The following is a 23,554-nucleotide window of genomic DNA, read 5'->3' on the forward strand; positions in this document are numbered from 1 at the left end:
TTGCAAAAGGGATTCTCCAACATTGGTTGTATCATTAACTAACACTACATGTTGTTTTATTTTAAAATGTAAAATTTTCTCCTCTTAGTATATTATTCTGTATGCAGAGATTTATATCCTTATCCTGACTCATCATTCTTGATATTCATATGGCGCTTCCATCTTGAGGTTTGGATAGCATTTATCTCCCCCTAATTTTGTTACAAAGAACAAGAATATTAAACTGAAAAGTTAAGATGGGTCCAATTCTTTTGTGTCGCTCTGGAATAAAGATCACTGTTTCAAGTACTGTGTCCTTGAATTACATATCAGCACTCTTTTCACACTGAGCACATTCAACATTGATTATCAGGCACACGTCCTTTGCTTTTGACCTCCTCACCCATTTGTTCTTTGGTGTCTGCTGATGATGCCAGACCTGGTAGAACATGTGAAGCCAATAAGAACATGATTAGTTCCATTTAATGATAATGGGCCTTCTGGTATGGTTTCCAGGAATATATTGCATCATTAAAACAGGAACCACTTGTTTGCAAAATCAAAATAATCTGGTTGCTAATGTATTTCTGTTAACGAATTGGTGTTATCCACAGGGAGAAAAGAGTGTGTTCCTTGACTGTGCTTGCAAAAAGAATTCGTGCTACTTTCTCCCAAGTGGGACACTTTTTAATACTAAATTTAAAGTATTCCATCTGCTAATCCCAGCCTTAGAATGGAAATTTGGTAATTGCACTTGTTTTAAGAAAAGTAAAACACGTTATATCTGCAGACCAGTGTGTCCCTTTGCATTTCTATTTTTTATTTTGACAGCCTATCTGTAATTGGTGAAGGATTTTGGCTGGCAGCCAAACTTAGAACAGTCAACTATTACAGTTGTTTGTGTCTGTTTGTATTCTCAAGTGTCCTTTATAGTTGAAATGAAATAAGTAACAAGTTTGTAGAGCAGAGTACTGTAGATCAGGGTTTTGGCCAATGCTCTGTTTATTCAGTTCTGACTCTTTTGGTGTATCTATTTTTCTATGCAGTGTTTTGTGTGTCTTTATAACCAGTGAGAACAGATTTTTGATTTAAAGCAAAACTTTGTTAAAAAGATTTGCATTTCCATGCAAAAAAAAAAATGAGATGAAAGCAGAATGCATACACAGTACTTGAATTATGCTAAGTAATAAATGTCCACTTAGATTTGGGCTTTAATTTTTATACATTTATTTAGCAAAATATTGACCAAAATATGTAGGCAAAGATTTGGATCGGATTGACAAGAAAAGCAGTTCTGAATTTCATAAAGCATTCACCAGGGAAACTGTATTGTCAGCAGTGGTAATTACAGTAGGTAATTGTGTCATTTACCCTGTTACAGACCACTGAGTGTGAGGAGCATGGGACACACCAGCTGTCACACCCTGTTAGCTTTCACGTTCTGGGATTTGCAAAATCACACTAGGACTTACTCTTGGTGAATGGGAGGAAAACAAAAATAAACTGAGATGAAAAACTATTAGAGCTTTTACAGAGAGACTTTTCTGGAAAACAAAAAGTGTAAATTTCTGAAAAGTTAGAAGTCAGCATGGGCATTCCCCTCTTTCATGTTTGTTTCTTATAGTCCAAGGCTGTTGGGCCAGAAGTAAGTATAACTAAGATCCAGTTCTACAGCTTATTAACTGTGACCTTGAGTAACTCATTTGATTGTTGAGCCTCAGTTTCTTCATGTGGTCAATAAAATATTTGTGAAGGATGCAACCTCTAAGGTTCACTTTGCCTTTTAAAATTCTGTTTCTCCTGGGAATAAATTCTTTTTTAGGTACTGTAGTTAACACCGGTGAACAAATTGGCGTCTCTACCCTCGTGAAACTTATATTCTTTTTTTTTTTTAAAGATTTTATTTATTTATTCGACACAGAGAAAGAGAGAGGAATTACAAGTAGGCAGAGTGGCAGGGAGCGGCAGAGGGAGAAGCAGGCTCCCCGCTGAGCAAGGAGCCCAATGTGGGACTCGATCCCAGGACCCTGGGATCATGACCTGAGCCGAAGGCAGATGCTTAACAACTGAGCCACCGAGGCGCCCCTGAAACTTATATTCTAATGAGGAAGACGGACTGTAAATACATAAGCAAACAATGTCATGGAGTAGAACAGAGTGTTGTGAAGAAGGAGTCCAGGTAAGAAAGGGATGTGAGACAGAGCCTCTCTGAGGAGGTGCCCTCTGAGCAGAGGCCTATAATAAATTGGCCAGTGAGCCCTGAAAACAGGTGGGTTAATAGCATCTCAAGAGGAGGGCCAGAAAGGTGTGGTGACTGTTCAGGGGACAGAGAGAGGCCAGTGTGGCTGAGAGGGGGACAGAGGTAGAGGATGGCTTCCCTGGGGCACACTGTGGCCATAGCAAAGACTTTAAATTGTATTCAAAGTATGAAGAGAATCAGGGAAGAGTTGAGAGCAAGGGGGATATTGTGATCATTTTAAGTTTTGAAAGAATCATTCTGCCTGCTGTATGAAAGAAGAAGGCTAGATGTGGGTATATTTGCATTTTAACAGAATACTCTCAAGTATATTGGTATTTGTGTGGCCACTTAAAAATGTCATGCAATTTCAAACTTATAGGGAAAATACTTTGTAGAGATATTAGAGAAGATTAATGATTACAATTGAGGTTCTTCTGATATCATTTCTTCTTTCTTAAAAATTACCTTTGAGTTCCATTTTACCTTGGATAAAAGAGAATTGACAGGAATAATCTCAAGGAAGGAAAAAATGCTAACTTCATTTGTGCTGGCAAACTTGAGTTTTTCGACCCAATTCAGGAAAGACTGTGAAATATGATAATGTGGTGCTGGGTTTGATTAAACACAGAATAATGAATACTTTTCTAGGTATTTTTCTCTAGAATCATTGAATGGAGACAGAGAGAGGAGAGTTCAGGAGTATAAATCCAATTAGACCTGAAGAAAGCCTTTTGTTGCAAGTATTCGGCATTCAGGCCAGGAGCTTCTTAAAACATTCTAGATGGAATTTTCTCTTCTGTTGGTGAATCATGCCAAACTGATTTATTTTTTTATGCCTGAAAACATTCAATCAACAAACATGGAAGGAGCATTAATTTCCAGTCAAGCACTGCCAAATGCTCGGGGTACAGCAAGTGTATGTGCAGAAAACATGGTGGTGATAATACGTCTGACTAGGGAGCTAGCAATCTCTTTCTTTCAAAGCTGCATTTGCACTTCAAATATACATTCTATCTTGACCTAGATCAATAGGGATGGCTAGGAAGTTGATTGGTGCCCATGATGGGAGGGCTGATTCTAACTATTCTTTGTTATGTCAGTTGGAATATAAAAACAAAACACATCTTCCTTGTCATCAAGGAGATTGTAACCTAGAAGCAAAGAGTGGTAAACAAATAGACAACTGCAATCCAGGGTGTTCAGTGCTATGATGGAGAGAAGCACAGCACGCTAAGAAACCAGGTGAGGCGAAGATGCTGAGCCAGGAAAATGATGAGGTAGCAAAGGAGATGGGAATTTAAAGAAAGAGGACAAGTCAATCTCTGTGCTTCTATCTTTCTGTCCCCAGAATAAAGATATGATTAACATCGGTATTGAATTTTTCCTAACTTTCAGTTATTCAGAAACATATATATAAACATGAATGATTTACATCTTCTCTTCTAGAGAATTCTGTCTCTCAAAGGTTTCCAGTCACGATCCCATCATCTTGTTTTTCCTAGCTCTGGTACTTTTAAGAATGGTCATGTCCCACTTTCCAAATAATCATTTTGAGTGTGTGTCTTAGTCTGTTGCAGCTACAACAAAATACATAGACTGGGTGGCTTAAAAAAACAAACACTTATTGCTCCTAGTTCTGGAGGCTGGGAAGTCCAGGATGAAGGTGCTGGCAAGTTTGTTGTTTGGTGACAGCCCACTTCCTGGTTCGTAGATGACTGCCTTCTGTTGTGTCCTCACACGGTGGAAGGGGTGCAGGAGCCCTCTGGGGTCTCTTTTGTAAGGGCACTGATCCCATTCGTGAGATTTCCACCCCCGGGGACTAGTCCTCTCCCAAAGGCTCCACCCCCTAATACCGTCACACTGGGGGCTAGGCTTCAGCATATGAACTTTGGGAAGACACAAATACTAGGTCCATATTTAGTTTATCATGTTGTCTTGGAGTATAATGGGTTGAGGATGGAGAATGCAGAGTCAGGTTAGAAGACAGAGAAGCAGCGCCGGTCAACAGAGAAGTAAGTGCTACTCAACTTGTCCGTCTGCCACGGAGGCCCAGGAGGCTGTTTGCACCAGCGGCCCTTCTTTGGTAATGGCAAATATTGCCGTTTTGCCCCTTGCCTTCCTCCTTTGTCCCCACTTTATCTTGAAGGGACATTCTGAGTGAGTGACTGGATTTTTATCATTGGTGGGAAGCTATGTAGGACATGTTTAAATAACGTGAAAAGCAGGAGCCTTTCAATATGTTTCCATGCCAGTTGTACCGGATGGAGGCCCCAGAGAAGGGAAGTGAGGGAAGAAGGCAGAGATCAAGGAGGCACTGGGTGTAACGAGAGGCGGGAAGCATGAGAGCAGGAGAGCGGTGAATACAGAGAGCAAATGTTTCCCCCAGAGCAGGACATTGCTGACTGTAATTAAAATATACACTTGCAATCGGGGAGAAGATCACAAGTTACAATATTGTAAAACTTTGAATTGTTACTCTGAAGAATAAGAGAAAGTGGGATGAGTAAATTGGAGAGGAGAGTGAGTAAAGCTTGCGGTTTGGAAGCCAGGGCAGGAAGCCAAGATGTCAGAAGAGGAGAAGTCAACAGAGAAGGGAGGGTGAGGACAGGTAGGATTGGGGTTCTTCCTCACTTGTTGCCATGCTGCTGTTGCCTGAGCTGTCCATCTTCCGGTCTTGAGGTCAAATGTCTCTTCACATCCAAGCAGCGATCTGATTGGGCTCCCAGAGCCCAGAGGCTGAAGGACAAATAATAGGTATAAGGAGAAGGGAAGTGTTGTCGGCTTGTTGAGGTGGGGTGCACGCTCCTCAGGGAAGGTGAATGATGATGGGTTGGGAGATGAAAGTCTTTCTGCAATTCCTCTGAACACTTTCGGTGATTCCTGGGGCAAGAGCCCCCTTGGCGAGAAACAGAAAAGAATTACTGCATTTGAAGGAAACTTATCAAGTAAAAGTGAGTGATTCAGAATGAGGTTTAGAGTAAAAGCCATTTCAAAATTCTTGAAAAGAATATAATATAAAGAGAAGAGGCACTCTAACCATATTGCCAGAAGAGAAAATCCTTTTTGGATCTTAAAAAAGGTGGCTTTCTAAATGACAGAAAAAAGATTTTGCTATACTCCTAAATTGGTTCCTGCCTCTCAAGAACTAAACAAAACACAGGTGTAAATGAGTCACCATCGTGCTACTTAACATCTTTACACATCCAGTGCAGACAAATGATATACATACATATACATGTTTATACACACGCACGTATATAATACGTCCCCACACAGACATCTTTATGCACACACATAAAGAGATACATTTGTGTGTATTATTTTTATGAGGAAACAACATCTATAAATATCTTCAGGAAAAGGATTCTGCCTTATTTATCTTATAACAATCACAACTCTAAGCATGGAACTTTAACACATGTCTGTAATATCAATAAGCATTATTGCAATTAGAAATATTAAAGGATATTAAAAGAAATTAGCTCTAAAATGGCAAAGATAATTAAATGCATTGCACACAGTACACGCAGTAGCATGAAATAAAAGTTCACAAAAGATATCCATATCTGATGTTTCATCAAGGATCCGGAAAAACAGTATATATATAATTGTTCAGACTAGAAAACAGTCTACTATCTCAAATTTTGCTGTTGTAGAGACTCAAATAACATGCTCTAAGAGATGGATTTTTGTAATGAAGCTCATTTTAAAAATTAAGCTGCAGAGTGAAAAGGTTGATGGATTTCCTTTGTCCCATAGTCCCAACCTTTTAAAATCTGAGGAATCATTTTATTTTCTGTAAGAAGATGAAGGTCAGAATACAGTACCTGATCCAAGTGTGGAAATCTTCTAAGATCATCTGAAACTTCAGTGGGAAGGCTGTCTAGGTTGAAATACTGTGGTTGTTTTTCCTAGACAATTTTATATTTTATTTTATTATTTATTTATTTATTTATTTTTAGAGAGGGAGAGGGGCAGAGGGGAAGGGAGAGAGAGAGAATCTTAAGCAGGCTTCATGCCCAGCATGGAGCCCGACATGGGGTTCGATCTCATGACCCTGAGATCATGACCTGAGCTGAAATCTAGAGTCTGTGCTTAACTAACTGAGCCACCCAGGCATCCCGTTAATTTTGTATTTTAGAAAATTCCTTTTTTATATGGTATGTTATTTTGAGACACTTGTTCTGGTATAGTTTGTTAAATATACTCTTTAATCTTACTGGGTTTTTTTGTGGGTATTAAAGCAGAGCATGCCTTAAGAGCTTTCAGTGAAAGAATAGAACACATGGTGTTAGGTGGGGATGATTTTTTTTTTCCAGCAGAAGTTTTCACTAGCTTAGTGAACACCTTTCTTTTCTTCCCTATAAATCTAAATAAATGGAAGAACATGCCTCTTACCAAATTTAGGGGCAGCACTGATATGAAAACATAGGAGCAACAAGCTTGAACTTTTTCTTTGGTGAAGTTAAGTATCATTGGTGTCTTAAGCATTGCATAGGTACTGCTCTAAATGATAAATCCCAGACATGTTACATGGATTTGGGGTGAATGCAATGTAAAATGTAAAATACCGGATGTGAAATACTCTAAGAAACTGAAAATATTGTTTTCTTAATAGATTAAAGCCTATTATTCATTCATCTACATTTAGCAAGTGCCTAAAATGTGTCAGGTGTTATGGCAAGAACTGAGGATTCCAAGATCTATAATAAAAATTCTCTGTCTCAAGGAGTATACTGACTAAGAGGGGTTGGTGAGAGAATGAACAATCCCTGACCATGTGATAAGGCCTAGTCTAATACTAACTCATGAAACATTATTCTAAGTGTTTTGCATGCATTACCTCAGTTAATCCTTGCAACTCCATGAAGAACATATAGGGCGACCATTCCTTATATACAGTTCTGAACTCCAAAAACCAGACAGCTCTAGAAGTTGAATGTTTATTTTTAAAATTCATTTGGAAGCAAAATTTAATCTGATGGGATGCTATTTCTCATCTTTGTTTATCCAATTTGAAATGAATAGTCATACTTTCACTACAGAAATATTTGTTTGATTACTGAGTACTGTCCCGGATCCTGCTGGAGATTTTACTTATGTATTATTATTAGGCCCATTTAATGGAGGAGGAAACTGTGATTTAGAGAGATTAAATGATTTGCCCAAGATGTGATAGCTAGTAAAAGCCAGGATTGATCGGAGGCAACCTGATTCCAAAGTCCAAACTCTTAACTACTATATATTCTAGCTTTCAAGCGTTATGAGGGAATTGAGCACAAGGGCTATGGGGCTCATCTAAGTTTTAAGGAAGGTTTTCTAAAGAAAGAGGCTTTGGTTGGTTGGAATGGGAGATGAGTAGGAGAGTTAGTCAAAGAAAATGAGGAAAGGCTTTCTGGGCAAAAAGCAGGGATACATGTGAAATATACAGCGATTGGCTGGTATAATACTTGGCTTTTAGTAGAGTCTCAATAAATGACATTTAAAAATGATGCAATGGGGGAGTTTTAAGTGGTGCACTTTGGTGACAGCAGTGTGTCATAATATAAGTCTTGATGAGTAGGCAGAGTGCCTTGATGGCTAGTAAGAACAATGGTATGTCTCTGAAAAAATTAAGAGAGAAGAAGAGGGAATGGGAAGGAGAGAGATAGAGAAGATCAGATTTTATTTGAAAAGTCATTGTGATAATGGTTTGGAGATGTACAAAACAGGGGCAGTATTGTCATCATGAAGCTATGGCAATATTCCAGAGGAAAAGGAAACATTTTGTGCCCAAATTTGGGCAACTGAAGAGCAGTGGGATAGAGAGTGGGGTGAGGAGTATGGAAATGAGAACAGCCAAGGAAGTAGAATCCAGATGAATTGGTCCCTGGATGTGGTGGGTGGGAGGAAGGGAAGAGAAGTCTATGGTGACCCCCAGGTTCCTGGTTTGGGAAGAAGAAAGTCTTAAGGGTGGATTTAGCTACAGATTCATCTGTGGGTGGGAAATCTGAGAGTGTTCTTTCCTGATGACCTGGTAGTCTTCTGTAAAGTTACTGATAGGGTTATGTGCCATGAGTGAGGGACTGAGGATGGGGCAGGCATTCGAAAGAGAGCAGCATAGCTGCTGAGGGGAATGGAAGAGAAAGCAGATGTGCAAACTGTTACTATAGAATATCTGGAATATTATACATTAGCAAATCTCTAAATGTTTTGCATGTTTGATTGAGATACACTTTATAGTTACTGATTCAGTCTTTAACAAATATTCCTTGGAGACCAGTTTGTGCCAGTCATTGTGTGGATGTCAGAGGTCATTGATGAATTAGATCTAAGGTTTGCTACTTAGGTGGTTATCTGACAGATTTTGGGTGGGAGTATTTATTGTTTATTGTCACCACTGATAGAGTAAATGCAATTTCCTAATATGACTTTGCTTTTATATTTTGACTTCTTAATTTTCTTATCCAAACCAAACCAGACCAGACCAAAACAAGAACAAGAATAACGAAGTTCCTAAAAGTAAGAAACCCTCTTGTCTATTCATCTCACCACTCTCTCACTCCCAGTCACCCAGATTTGAAACTTGTGTTATTTTCAAAGTCTTTCTTGCTCTCAGTTCAAAAATTGATTCACTGTGGTTTGCCCATCAGTTCTATATCAGAATTTACTCCTCTTCCACCATGATTTTGTCCATTCTTCTTCAGGCCCTCTCCTCAACACAGTTTCATTCTACAAAAGCATAGGGGTGGGGATGAAGAAAATGAATAAGACAAGATTCCTGCCTGAAAGGATTGTGAACTTTATGTTCTCGCTTCCCAATTATTCTTCCTACATCCTGTAGGACTTCCGTATGCCACACATATACATTGCTCAGCACGGTGCTTGCCAGGTGATAAGCACTCAGCTTCTATTTGCTTTGTACCCATTCCCCTCCTCCTCCTCATTCTTTTGCTTCACCTCTCAGTGTTGTACAGACTGCTGTCTCAACTCCCAGTAATAACCCAATTCGGACTCAAAAGGAGAAGAATCAAAAGGAAGAAAGAAGGACTTAAAAGAGAGAGAACAATGCTGGCTTGATAACATAGGACACCCACTTTGTTAAGGAGAGTGGGTCTCTCCTCCTCTACACATCGCTGTTCATTTCCCTAAACATCAACACCCGTTTTATCATGCCGCCTTTCACTGTACAGCTGGAAGTGGCTTTGTATTGCCCGCCAGATAAAATCATGTCGTATTCCTGACCCTGTCCACACTGATTGCTCACTGTTCCCTTTTGGTCATCACCCAGGCCAATTCGGCCACTTCAGGACTGCCGTGGTCTGTATGCTTTTACCAGTTGCACCCGTGTTCTCTCCATATGGAATCCTCTTCCCCATCTTTCCCCTTTTCCTGTTAAAACCCTTCCCATCTTTCAAGACTCACTTGTTTGGCCTACTGCCTATATAATACTTTCCTAGACCCCTCAGTCAATCCTCACCTCTCCCTCTTTAAGCCTCACGAGATCATTATTTATAGGTTGTAGCTTTTTAAAACACGGAAGGCCAATCCTGCCTTATCACTTCCTAGCTACATGATATTGGGCAAGATATGTATTTTCTCTGAGAAAGCTCTGTATTCCCATTTGTAAAACAGGAATAATAATAGTGCCTCCCAGGTAAGGCTTTGTGGAGACTGAAGGGGATAATGCAAATAAAACACTTAACACAGTGCTTGATAGCACCTAGTAAGCCTAATAATTAGCTAATGTCATTATTGTTCCTATTACTATTGTTTTCATTCTTAAAACACTAAACACTTTTGAGAATATATCATAGTTATCTATTCAATCCTGTGATGGTTCAAAAGTTTCTTGAGGTCATGAATCCCAGTTCATGCATCTTTGCATCCTCCAGAGCGCAAGGATCACACAGAGAAGCTTCATAAATGTGTTGAAAGAAAAAATACAAATCATCTGCTGATAGTTACAAGAATTTTGTTGCCCTACAATGTGTTTGGACAAAGATTATTTCATGGAACGCCAGAAAAAGCAAAACGGGTTTTTTACTGTAAAATCAGAATTTGGATTACCTTGCAAAATTATTATAAAGATAGAGGGGAAACTTGAGTGTGCTCTGGTTGTTAAGATGCTTGATCAAATAAGGATTAGGAAGAGAGGCTGAGCATACCAGTGAAAGGACTAGAAGAAAATAAACCAAGCATGTCAGAGGAAAGACGTCTGAACAAATTCTTAGTTGCCAAACAAAATGAAGAATAACAAGAAGTCAGTATTGAATTGGTGAGGTCAGTGAATGGGAAGCTTGAGTAGTGAATAAAAAATACTTGGGTGTTAAAAATGCATTTTAGTGGGTTTGCGGCCAATGTGGGCATTGAATAGGGTTAAAGTGTAATTTCTTGTAGTCCCTTTAATAGTGTTAAAATTAGGTTTCTGTTAAAATGACATTGTGGTAGATTTTTCTTTATAATATAAAGTGAATAAGTAAGATAATCATAAGAAACAAAATGAATAGCTTTTGGTAAGTATGATAGCAGGTATTTTTTTCCCCTTGATGTAACCATTGAGAGTAGTACATTTTGGAAATCAAAGAAATGTCCCAAATGCATTTGATTTCAGAAAAGATTATGAAAAGAGAAAGTTCTGTGAGACATCTACATTTTCTCCACAGAATTGAAATAGAAAAGAAAGGACATTATTTAGCTAATAAATGCAAAAGAAATTTTCCCACTGAAGTAGGTAATAAGATGAGAAAGTAACTAATATTTATCAAGTGGCTGTTATTTGTCAGGGTCTTTACATCCATCATGTAAGTTTACTCTTTACAACAGTTCTCTAATCTAGGTCTTAATCTCTTCATTTAAACTTAGAAAGATTGGCTTACTTTGTCAAGGCCAATGAGAACTAGGAGAAAATGGCATCAAAAATCAAGCCTGTGTGTGTAGGGGCGCCCGGGTGGCTCAGTCAGTTAAGTGTCAGACTTTGGCTCAGGTCATGATCTCGGGGTCCTGGGATCTGCCTGGAGTGGGGCTCCACGCACAGTGGGGAGTCTGCTTCTCCCTCTCCTTCTCCCTCTGCTCCTCCCCCCACTCATATGTGCTCTCTCTCTCTCAAATAAATAAATAAAATCTTTTAAAAATATCAAGCCTGTCTAGAAAACTTAACATATCACACTGCCTCCCTGCTATTGCTCATTAAAATAGTACATAATTTTCTCATTTTTTTCTCCTCTGTCCTTTATATTTAGTTATGGTCCTAGTACAGAACAGTTGATGGAGGACATTTTAAACCATTCAGTGAATTGCAACAATGTCCCTGAGAGTCAACAGTCATTAGGATATGCACGTTGTGATTGCAGGGATATGTATTGCTGGTGGCAGCATGCACAATATCTTCGTATACCAGACCACCAAACATCGAGGGCACGGAAGGAGGGTGAGGGAAAGAAGGAGTTCTCGTTCTTTTTGTTAGACCCCCAAACCATCTACCACTTGTTGAATTGTAATACAGAACGTTCTCTCAATTCAGTTTGTGCTCATCTTGAAAAGTTCTCCATAGAATAATTATTGTGTGAATGTAGTAAGGAGCTGTGGACAAGTCCAAAGAGTTGTTTAGTTTGATAAATAGAAATGGCATATTTTATCTGAGGACTCACAGTGTTGCCATCCTTTTTAGAGTAAAATAAGAGGTCTCAGTACTGCAGACCCGTGGGCTATCTTGTTTTGATGCTCTTCGTCGGCCAGTGTAGGTAACTACATACTTACTTTGGTGGGAACACGTATGAGTGAAACTCATGAGTGAGTTTCTGCAACCTCATTGATATCTTACAGCAAGCAATCTGGTCTATAGAAATAGAAGAGGAAATGACTAAGCAGCTCTACATTTTTGAGATAAATCATCCTTCTAAACAAATAGTTTGGTGGTTTCATTTAACAGCTCCTCAAGAAGAATTTACATTTCTGTGGGCTTTCTTGCTCCAAGATTTACTCAGGCTTAAGCCTGAGGGAACTTGTTCCCAGGTTTCTAATAAGCAGATAACAGTTAAGACCTGAGGTAGGTTGTCCCTATGTTTAGAGCCATATCCTGCCACATTCTAAGAGAGAATTTACTCACTGTAAACTTATATTCCAGGAAACACTTGGGTCAGGGAAAGTAAAGAAGCTTTCTTTGTGGCACTTACACCTATATGTTATGATAGCTGCTGTTTTCCCAACATTTCTGGATTTGGACAGGAGAGTAGAAGATGCAGCATAGACGGTATAATTCTTGTGACTGAAAAAAAATCCATCAGAGGAAAACAAAGATTCTCTGAGGATAGTGAAGGTATATTATAATCTGTTACCAGAAGAGCAGAATCTAGAGTCTAAAGGTGTCAGAGGATCTAGTATACTGCTGGAGGGTGTGAGGCAGAATTATCCAGAAGCAGTGGACTTTGTTATCAGGGCCTGGCCAGGTGTCAGAGGAGAGGATCCTTGGATACTGGAGGTGTCTATTTGCCAAACCATTAATGTTGATCTTCCAGAGATTTTTCAGTTGGGGGAATGAGTGCTTGAGTCTAAGTTCTGTGAGCTGGTCACTTTGTTTTACAAACATTTGTATTTGACTATATTGGTATCTTCCTTTTCTTTTTTTTAAATTTTATTTTATTATGTTATGTTAATCACCATACATTACATCATTAGTTTTTGATGTAGTGTTCCATGATTCATTGTTTGCATATAACACCCAGTGCTAAACTCTCAGTCTTGTGAAAATATAGATTTTAGTATGAACAGAAAGTACCTCAGTGCTTTGCCCTAAAGAGTTCTATAATTTTAATAATGCTCCTAAAGTCTTAAGAAGACTAGATAATAGGGGCGCCTGGGTGGCTCAGTCGGTTAAGCATCTGCCTTCAACTCAGGTCATGATCCTGGGGTTTTGAGATCGAGTTCCACGTCCAGCTCCCTGCTCACCCTGCTCAGTGGGGAGTCTGCTTCTCCCACTCCCTCTGCTACTCCCCCTGCTTGTGCTCTCTCTCTCTGTCAAATAAATAAATACAATCTTAAAAAAAAAAAAAAAGAATACTAGATAATACAAGAGAGAGAACTTCCTAATTGTGAAGCAATGGAAGACTCCACATATGACAAGAAGACATTAAATGATTGTAAACATTAAAACCCAAAACCTCTGGGCAATTGCAAAGGAAAACACTGGGATTAAAAAAAACAGATTGGGGAAAACACACACAGTAAATATGTCAGGCAACCCTACTGCCTGGCAATCAATAACCTAGATTTTGGAGTCAGATATGATTCACAGCTCTACCTCTTACTAGCCGTGTGATCTCAGGCAAGCTACTTGACCTCTCTCCAAGCCTAATTTAATTTTTTTTGAAAATAATAATAATGTTTCCTAATTAATATGAGGATTAAATGAGATAGTGTATATTATAAAGTATGCAATATGTAGTAAGCACTGAATTATAGCTACGGTTATTACAAATCATTCAGGTTCATTCGAATGTGTAAGAGGTTCAAGATTCCAAAAACAAAAGAAGCAAAGTACATGAATGCTGTTTCATTTTGGAATCTGCATCTTCCCTACACACATAACAATATCCACGTCAAATGCTCCATTCTCCATGAAGTTATTCTTGAATTCCTCTCTGACCCAACAGAAATGATTTCTTACCCTTTGATCTCTGCAGCTCTGTGTAAACAGAGGTTTCTTCTTTACTTCATTATTTCTCATAACAAAGCCACATATTAAAGGCATTTGTATTTTTGTCTTATCTCCCCAACTAAACTATAAGCTTTTTGAGGGAGCTACCATTTATAATCAAATTTTTTATAATCACATTTTTAATCCTAAGAAAATTGTAATACACAAATAGACCTTGAAGAAAATTGTATGTAATTGAACTGAATGTATATCTACAGATATACTTAAATTACTTTTCACTCCTATTTTCTGTAGTATTTGCATTTTGTATCAGTGAAATTCTTGAATAGAACATGTGCTATGTGTATTGTATGTCTGTGTTGAAATCGTAAGAAAAGCTATGTGAATTTTAACGTGACCGTTTTGTCTCTAGATAGTACATTCATTTTGGAAACAGCTCAATATGAATACCAAATTTCAAGCTCAATTTAAGTCCAACTGTATGTAACAATGACCGGTGACCTGTTAGGTATGGAGTCTTAAAATGATTTTAGAGACATTAAGCTACTCAGGTTAGGAGTTGATCAGTGAAACTAAAGTATTATTGTTCTATGTGACATTTAGATAAATCCAAGTGTATATAATTATCACTTTTTTTCTGTAGAGGAATTTGAATATATTGACCCCTATCACTGGTATGAAATCAGTTTTACGGAGTACATAAGGATGCATAGCAAATTATGGCACATAGGACAAATCTTTGCCAGCTATCACTATAAGACTATTGAGTCTATGTATAATGATTGACAACTACATTACTTTTGTTTAGTACTGTTGAGTGATGTTTTTTTCCTGTATGTTTATTTTTTCCATTTTAAATTTAAAATGTGTAGATACAAAATGTGATCAATTTTGATTAAAATAACCATATGCTATTATTTTTAATGAAGAACAGTTAGAGAGAGGTGTATTTGGTTTCAATCCCAGCTTTTATCTGGACTGTCATGTCACATGAACAATGAAGATTTTAACTGAGGATGTGAAAATAGCATTGAATCTTAGGAACTGGATATTGTGAACAGCAGGTCTGAAATGTCTGCTTTTCAATATATATGAACTAACACTTGAAATTCATTTACTACTACATCCTGCCATGCTCTTCTCAAACACTGCAACATAGGGGCGCCTGTGTGGCTCAGTCGGTTAAGCATCTGCCTTCGGCTCGGGTCGTGGTCCCAGGGTCCTGGGATCGAGCCCCGCATCAGGCTCCCTGCTCGGCGGGAAGCCTGCTTCTCCCTCTCCCACTCCCCCTGCTTGTGTTCCTTCTCTCGCTGTGTCTCTCTCTGTCAAATAAATAAATAAAATCTTTAAAAAAAAAAACAACGCTGCAACATAATATTGATTTAAATCTTATCTTAATATTTCCCTCCTTATTTTATTTAATTTAATGTATTGTATGTTACAAATGTTGGAGGAAGTATTAAAAAAGGAGAGCCTGACTGGTGGGTTGCTGGTGGAGTCCTCAGGGATATGAGAGTCAGGGAAAGGCTAAGAAGTTGACATTTGGGGGCGCCTGGGTGGCTCAGTCGTTAAGCGTCTGCCTTCAGCTCAGGTCATGATCTCAGGGTCCTGGGATCGAGCCCCACATCAGGCTCCCTGCTCCGCGGGAGGCCTGCTTCTCCCTCTCCCACTCCCCCTGCTTGTGTTCCCTCTCTCGCTGTGTCTCTCTCTGTCAAATAAATAAATAAAATCTTTAAAAAAAAAAAAAAAAGAAGTTGACATTTGACCAAAACTGGACATAGAGCAGCAATAATTACCTATTTACTGAGATGACCTTATAGAATATTTGCGCCATGTCTCACTCACATTCTGTTTTGTGGAGGGCTATCAAATTTAAGTTAATTCTTCTGTGAGGCATAGACGTTTCTTAAAAAAAAAGATTTTATTTATTTATTTGAGACAGAGAGAGAGAGAGAGCATAAGCAGGTGAGGGGCTGCAGAGGAAGAAGCAGACTCCCCACTGAGCAGAGAACCTGAAGTGGGGCTTGATCCCAGGATCTTGAGATCATGACCTGAGCTGAAGGCAGACGCTTAACGACTGAGCCACCCAGGCACCCCAAGACATAGGCATTTTTTAAAACTTTTCCTAAGATCACGGTTTACTGTTAGTTGATGGTTATAAGTATAACCAACTTTAAGTAGTGTGAAAAATTTTAAAGTGACAGTGTAAAGGAATTAATATTTTCTGTTCTCTAAGTATGTCTTGCTACCTTAATTAATATTTGAAATATCCCAAACAAAATATCACCACAGTAAAATTAGTTTAAAAAAAAACAGTTTAGGGGGCACCTGGGTGGCTCAGTTGGTTAAGCGACTGCCTTCAGCTCAGGTCATGATCCCAGGGTCCTGGGATTGAGTCCCACATCGGGCTCCCTGCTCTGCGGGAGGCCTGCTTCTCCCTCTCCCACTCCCCCTGCTTGTGTTCCCTCTCTCGCTGTGTCTCTCTCTGTCAAATAAATAAATAAAATCTTTAAAAAAAAAAAAACAGTTTAGATTTTCAGTAGCCTTCTATTTGGCATCTTGTCTACAACTGAACGAATTGAGATTGGCTTGAATTATAATGGCAGAGGAAGCATTTCCTAGCTTTCTTCCTTTGGTCATTTATTCTTTTAATTGTATATTTAAGAAACATTCTTTGAATGCTGAAATGAAACACAAATAAATTTACAAAATTCTTGTCCAAAAATTAACAGTTCCTGGTAGAGCATGAAGATGGAGAATCAAGGAGTAGTAGACATTTCTGATAAAATACAATAACAGAGCCTTATATATGGTGTTAGGGAAAACAGCCAACAGCCCCTAACTCTGCAGGAGGTGGCGAGAAAGGTGTTTGCACGTAAAACGAGACTTTTTAGTGTGATCTTTAGAAGTGGTAGGGGTTTGCCGGGAGAGGGGCAGGCACCTCAGGCACAGGGAACGGTATGTGTAGAGGAGCGTGTGGGTGTATTTCAAAACCTGAAAACTTTCTTTACCCTCAAATTGCTCAGGAGCATGCTTACTCATTTCAGTGACCTCGAGAGTTAATGACAGCAGGGGTAACCAGATCCCGGGTTGTGTAATTAATTAACGTGAATGGGAATCATCATACTGGGTGCTAAGCTCATCCTGTTAGGCCCCTCCTCTATGGAGTGAGTTCTGTCTAATTAAGAAGACAACCAAGGCAGGGATGAAAACAGCATCAAATCAATCAGCAGCTGTCTTTAAAGAGCCTACGGCTGTCCATATAGAAATTTATAGATTAACTGCAGCACTTTGAATTGCACTGGGAAGAAAATTGGCAGCAGGTGCAAACTTGAGAGTGTAGATTTATTTTGCTCCAGGCAGCCAGACTCAGGGGTAGGTAGACTGCCCATTCCTGGCCCTCGGAAATTGTATAGTGGTCCAACGGTTGCCCCTATGTGTAATCCAGGTACTTTCTAAGCTATCATCGATGGGCATGAATTTGTAAAAAACTATGAAAGTTTCTGATACTAGGTAATAAAGGTGGAATTTTCTACAATTTGGGGAAATTCAGCCAGGCATTTGGAGGATATCTATTCATGCAATTCTAAAACCTTAATGATTGAGAGCTCTCTTTCCTCTGAAAGATTATTGGGAATAAAATCTAAGAATTTTATTACAGGGCTATAGTTCAAACTATTATAACTTTGCACTTATATGTAACGCAGGGCACAAAATGTTAATCTTTATTTGAAAAAATATAGCATTCTATTTTAGTAGTTGAAATAAGTGATTTTAGTCTAATCTCAATATGCCCAAAGCAATTTTTTTTCAAAGTTATAAATACATGATTATTATAATATATTGTCTGGAATAATACACATATTGTCTAGAATACAAAGACTTCTAAAATGAAAAGTGAATACTTCTTTCTGCTTTGATGATTTATATCCTAGTGAATCAATAGCTCAATTAATGTAAGTGTATTAAAATATATTTTTAATTTTAGGCCTAAGTAGTATTTATGTAAGAGACCACATGATGAGTAGTGCCACTTTTAGGGATTTTGCTGAACTAGTTTATATACATTTCCTCACTTATATTTCATTTCCTACTCATCTTGATTTTGATGTCAGATCTGTTTTCTTTCTCATATTCACTGTATTTATTCCTTATATTTACATTTCTGCTGAACACAGAGCTAGAATTCTGACGTTGCCTAATGCTCCTGTGAACTTGGGCAGGCAACTTAAGCACTCGAAGCCACTATTGACTCGTTGTTAAAATGGCTATAATGATGTTGGTTCTACCTCTCCCAGGGGTGCTGGGAGAATCAGATGATTCAGTGCTTTCTAAAGTGTCAGGTTGCCCACAGTGAAAGGAAGTACCATATCGATTGTGTGTTTTAAAGTTTGGATTTGCACATATCATAAAAGCAAGTTGTCTTCTTTAACAGAACTCTGACACTTTCTTTGCAGAAGGAGAGAACTTTCCTAAGGAGGTCAGATATTCCCCAAGTAGTTTGCATGTGTATCTTTATGTCTGGAAGTGTGGGGTGCAGCTGATAACTGCACCCTAACTAACTCCCAGAGCTTCAACTCTATTTTCCTGCAGGCCGGGATTCATGAGTCAATACAATTTCACATCCTTTCCTAGCCCCTTTTTCATGCTACAGGATGAAGAGAGAGGTAGCAGATTCATTTCATGAGAATAACTTCCCCAAATATTAATCACAGAGACTGTATACAGCGGCACTGGGATCCACTTCTGAGAATGATCCACACTCTTGCCTCTCCTCTTCTTCCATTCCTTCCTCCTCTTGGTGGGTCTTCTGTCCAAATCCTTTTGCATTCAAGGTTTGTGGATGTGTAAACTATGTATGTATTTCAAGAGGAGTATACAATATTCAAAATATGCGCTCTTTTTTAATATATACTTTGTGGAAATCTGTGTTTGAAAGAAATACCACGCAATAACCAAATGCAGAGGCAGTTTAAAATGCAGTCTCTTTGAATATCTGTCTTTGAGTAACCAGACTGTATTTCTCATTCCAGAACACGACGAGTGTATCACAAATCAGCACAACTGTGATGAAAATGCTTTATGCTTCAATACTGTTGGAGGACACAACTGTGTTTGCAAGCCAGGCTATACGGGGAATGGAACCACATGCAAAGGTGAAAGGTTTAAACGGCAGCGCCCGGGGCATTAAGGATAATGCAGTCCCTCTTCACCTCCCTCCATTCCTTCTCATCACTGTCATCTCCCTTCCAGGGACTTCCCACACCCCTGAGAGCTTTGCAGTGTGGCTCACAGTCTTCCTCCTGGGTTATGTTGGTGTTTACGTGGCCAAACTATTCAACCGCGTTGATGTAGCATTCCTTGACCTCCACCACAGTGGTTTCCATCTCTGTTCCTGTCCAGCAGACCACACCTATAATCACACCGGGCACTTTTGTATGGAACTGTTCCACCTTCGAAATCTCAGACGTCAACCCTGTATCATCTTGCCCCAAGTCCTTCTGCTTCCAATTTGCCTGCTCTGTTCTTTCCATGACTCTTGATCTTCAGTTGTGCGGTACAGACAATTAGCAGCGTCACACCAGCTACAGAAGTAGCGCAATTTCTCTGATCCTCCCTTTTCTTTCAGTTTGCCAGTCTCCTCCCAGGTTCAAACACTTACTTTTGAATCCGAACGTGACAGCTGTGTTTTTTGACAGTACAGTCAACCCATTTGTTCTACTACCAAAATCCACGATAAATATCTCTATCGGGGGTCAGTCTGACAGTGTTTCTTCTCTACTCTCTTTTGAGCTGTTGAACACTAATTAACTGGGAATATTGGGTCTCTACTTGTTGTGGTTTCCCATTTTTGCTGGCTTGTCAATGCCAATCAATAATCTTTTAAAAGTCCTGTTGAGCCCAGATTTTCCTTTCCATCAGTGGACAGTAGTGCACCACTATCCACTAATTTACCAATTAGTTCACCAATGCCCTCTTTTCCTTCATCAGATGGGCTTACCTCCTACTTCCCAAGGGAAATAGAGGTTCTATTTTGGAAACTCCACAAACTCCTTTAGGCTAAAGTCGGTATTCCTTATTATGTCCTATAGATTTTTTTACGATTCATATAAAAACTACCCACTTCTCAAATACATGTGCCCATTATCCTGGAGTTGACTAAAATCAATTTGGTATGACACGGTGGATGTGGGAGGTAGGAAATAACTAGGGATGGCCGATGAGCATGGGTCTTAAGACCTAGTCTACAATAATACATTGGATGCAGATATCGTTGGGCCAGAGGATTACTCTGCTTTGTAAAAGTCTATGGGAATCTGAGAAACTATGGACTCTGAGAAACAAACTGAGGGTTTTAGAGGGGGGGATGGGTTAGCCCAGTGATGGGTATTAAAGAGGGCACATATTGCATGGAACAAAGGGTGTTATAAGCAAACAATGCATCATGGAACAGTACATCAAAAACTAATGATGTAATGTATGGTGACTCACATAATAAAATAAAGTTAATTTAAAAAAAGTCTATGGGAATCTTTAATTTAGAGCAATGTGAACAGGCCTACTCACTTTGAGGTCTAAATCCCAAGATTTTGCCAGAGAAACTAGACAGATCCTGAGAAAAGCCAGATGTTTAAAACCCATTGCCTAGGACTTCCTCAGAGCACCCAGATATACTGAGAATTGGCAGAGGAGAGGGGTTAAGATTTCATCTGGGAGCCCAACTTCTCACTCTTATTTCTCTTTCACTCTGATTCATAATTAATGTGAAGAATAAAGCTTATAGCATAAAGAACTCTTGCGATCATGAGCAGATGCAGACAGGTAATTCTTATCTTTGAAGGAAGGAGAACTTCCATGGGTCCAAAATTTCTGCTGGAAGTTGAGACTCTAGGTTGCCTGAATAAAGACTCCCAGTTCATGTGTGTATTCCTGCTGGGAATGTCAAAAGCTGAGAGATAAGTAGTGTAGATGGAGGATCTGAATCATTGAGTCCTGTGCTATGTCCTTGCACAGTATTCCAAGGAAGACACACACACGGTTTAGCAGATGGACCCTTTGTTATTTATGAGGTTTACATTCTCAATGTCTTTGCAAATCCTTGGTGACTAGGTACTCTTTTTGCCTGGAATGAAGACAGATTGGGACCTACAACCAAAGAAGCCGAATGGCCTCTTTGTGCCCCTTCCTTTAAATCAGCACCAGAATCCCCGATGTCTCCATTTTACCACTCCGAGAAAGTACATCCTAACTAATGAGAGGAAGCACGTGCCAGAAAACTAGAGAGAAAGCTTTTGCCCCAGTGCCTGAAACAAGCTGGCCTAATTCATCCATTACAGGCCTTGCCAGGCTGAGGAAATGGGTTCTGAGCCTTATAGAACCAAAGAACAAGCTAAAGTGGAAACAGAAGCATCTAAGGGTGCTCAGTCTCACCAATCTTGTTTTTCTCACCTTCTTTGAATTGGGCAGCACATCTCAAGAGGTCACTCTTGCAATGGCTCAGATCTTGGCTCCTTTTCCTACTCATAGAAGAATTCCCCTCACTCACAAACCCCACTAACACAGCAGGCTTTGCAATGCCTTTGCCCTCGATCCTGGATCCGGACCTGTCCTCAGCAGAGGAGCGCAAGGCTCTTTCTGAAGACCACTACAGCCAATTCTTACCATTGGCCAGCTTATCACTGGGACTGATTTAGAACTTTGTGAAAGACGGGGCATTTCTCTAATACTTTGGTACATTGGCCAGTGTGTAGAATGATCAGAGTCTCATAGGAGCCAATCATTTTCTCTTTCTTTACTCAGTCTCTAAATGGTAGTTTGCTCCTTAAGAAAGCTCTAGGATAGCTTTCGTGTTTTCATTTCAAGGTGGACTGTTACAATGAGATGCAACTCTAATTCTCACATACTTCCTGTTGTGTGCAGGTTATTGTTTTTAGCTAAAAGAAAGTTTAGTGTTTTATTTTACGGGTGAAATATTTCTTTAATGTTGAAAAGAGTACTGTTTTACAAATTGGGTTGAAGTTTCTTACCTGCATGGAAAGTCTTATGGGAATTTGAAAGTATAATAACATACATAATTCGATGTCCACATCTCCAAGGGAATAAAGAAAAGTATCTTGAACTACTTACTTCTAAAATATTAAAGTCATGTATCTGAATTATTTTTAGCATTTTGCAAAGACGGCTGTAGGAACGGAGGAGTTTGTATTGCTGCGAATGTGTGTGCCTGCCCGCAAGGCTTCACCGGGCCCAGCTGTGAAACGGGTAAGACTATCATTACATCTTCTAGAAAATGAATTTTTACGCCTATGTATAAAGTAATCCATGAGGAAAATAATGTTTCAAGTTTCAAGTGGCTCTCGAAGCGTGGCATTATTAATAAGGAAGTGCTGGGAGGGAGGAGGTGGGAAGTTTCAGTGATGCATATTCACTGGGCGTTTGCCCAAAGTCATTCTGTGGAGGGTTTGCAGCTATTGTCAACTAGAAGAATATTGGACTTTTTTAGAGAGATATTTGGGATTGGCCAGGATTTTGTGACTTCATAATTTGTTTTACTCATTTGGAGCTGATTTTTCCTGGAATCTGTATGACTGTATTAAAGCATGGAGTTCAAATTTATGGCCAACTCCCTTCCTAGGACATACTACTTCCTGCCTTCACGTTTGAGAATTTTTAATAAGTTTTTGCCTGGAACATGGAGTATGCATTCATTGCTGTTTATTTACAAAATATTTAAAGTTTTCTACTTTTTAATTATTCCTCATCCAAGTTCATTTTGAATTCACTCTTTCTAATGGATACTAATACTAGAAACTAATATATATGTGTGTTATATATTATATAACATATATAATTACATAGTCTGTATATATCTTATGATCCACAGTAAGATATTTTGTCGGTTGAAAACACACCAGGAGAATAATAGCTCTTGAATTAAAATCATGTCAACAGTAGTTTTGGTTGCTTTGGGTTAAGTGGGTTCTAATAGTAGATGACCTCAGAAAGTCCATTATGCTCCCTGAGAGAAAGCTGCTACCACCAGTGATGGGTGGTTCTCATCTTACTTTCCATAAATCTCTATATAATAGATGTGGTGCATGCCCTGCCTCCTTTCCACTTGCAGAATCCTCTGGTTTAATAAAAACGCTGATGGATAAGAATGTGAGACAGAAAATGTTCTGGACCATTTGGGAAGTGAAAATTTTCCTGAATACTCGGATCACTGTGCGCCACTAGATTGTTTCCTTCTAAAACTACCTCTAAGTGATAATCTTCAAACTTCAGTGACTATTTGGTTACAAAGGTCTCTAATAGAAAATGGATCGTGGCCATCTTTGATATGCAGGACTCTTTCTTAAGGGGATTATTTCCTAAATCAGGAGTTCCAAACTCATTGTGCATGTGGCTCACCCACAGGGCTTATTAACTTGTTAACAATACAGATTTCTGGTAATTAACTATCATAGGATTTACTAGGTCAAAATTAGGCACTTCTAGTTCCATGGTTCTGTAATGTTTCTATCCCACGGTCTCCACCAAGACACCCAAACACATCAAGGTACACTGTGGGCCTCCTTTATATCCACACGTGTGGTGACCATGTTTCCTGAATACAGTATTTGGTGCTGCTTCTAGTGAAGAGTCTGGATAAAGAAATACTGGATTTTTCAGGGCATTTCAGTGGTGTGTAATTTTGAAAT

General features: G+C 39.1%; 1 protein-coding gene across 1 annotated transcript in view; it reads left to right on the forward strand.

The window, feature by feature from the left end:
• Nucleotides 1-23,554, forward strand: part of NELL2 (neural EGFL like 2) — a 326,039-nt gene that overhangs the window by 209,472 nt on the left and 93,013 nt on the right. Inside the window, exons 14-15 of the mRNA XM_064591364.1 lie at nt 18,887-19,009; nt 22,020-22,115. Coding sequence (XP_064447434.1) covers nt 18,887-19,009; nt 22,020-22,115 — 219 coding nt within the window. The remainder of the gene's footprint in view (nt 1-18,886; nt 19,010-22,019; nt 22,116-23,554) is intronic.

Source organism: Mirounga angustirostris, unplaced genomic scaffold (genome assembly GCF_029215605.1).
Source record: "Mirounga angustirostris isolate CCGP_5_RB_7025 unplaced genomic scaffold, mMirAng1.0.hap1 SCAF_5, whole genome shotgun sequence".
Taxonomy (NCBI): Eukaryota; Metazoa; Chordata; class Mammalia; order Carnivora; family Phocidae; genus Mirounga; species Mirounga angustirostris.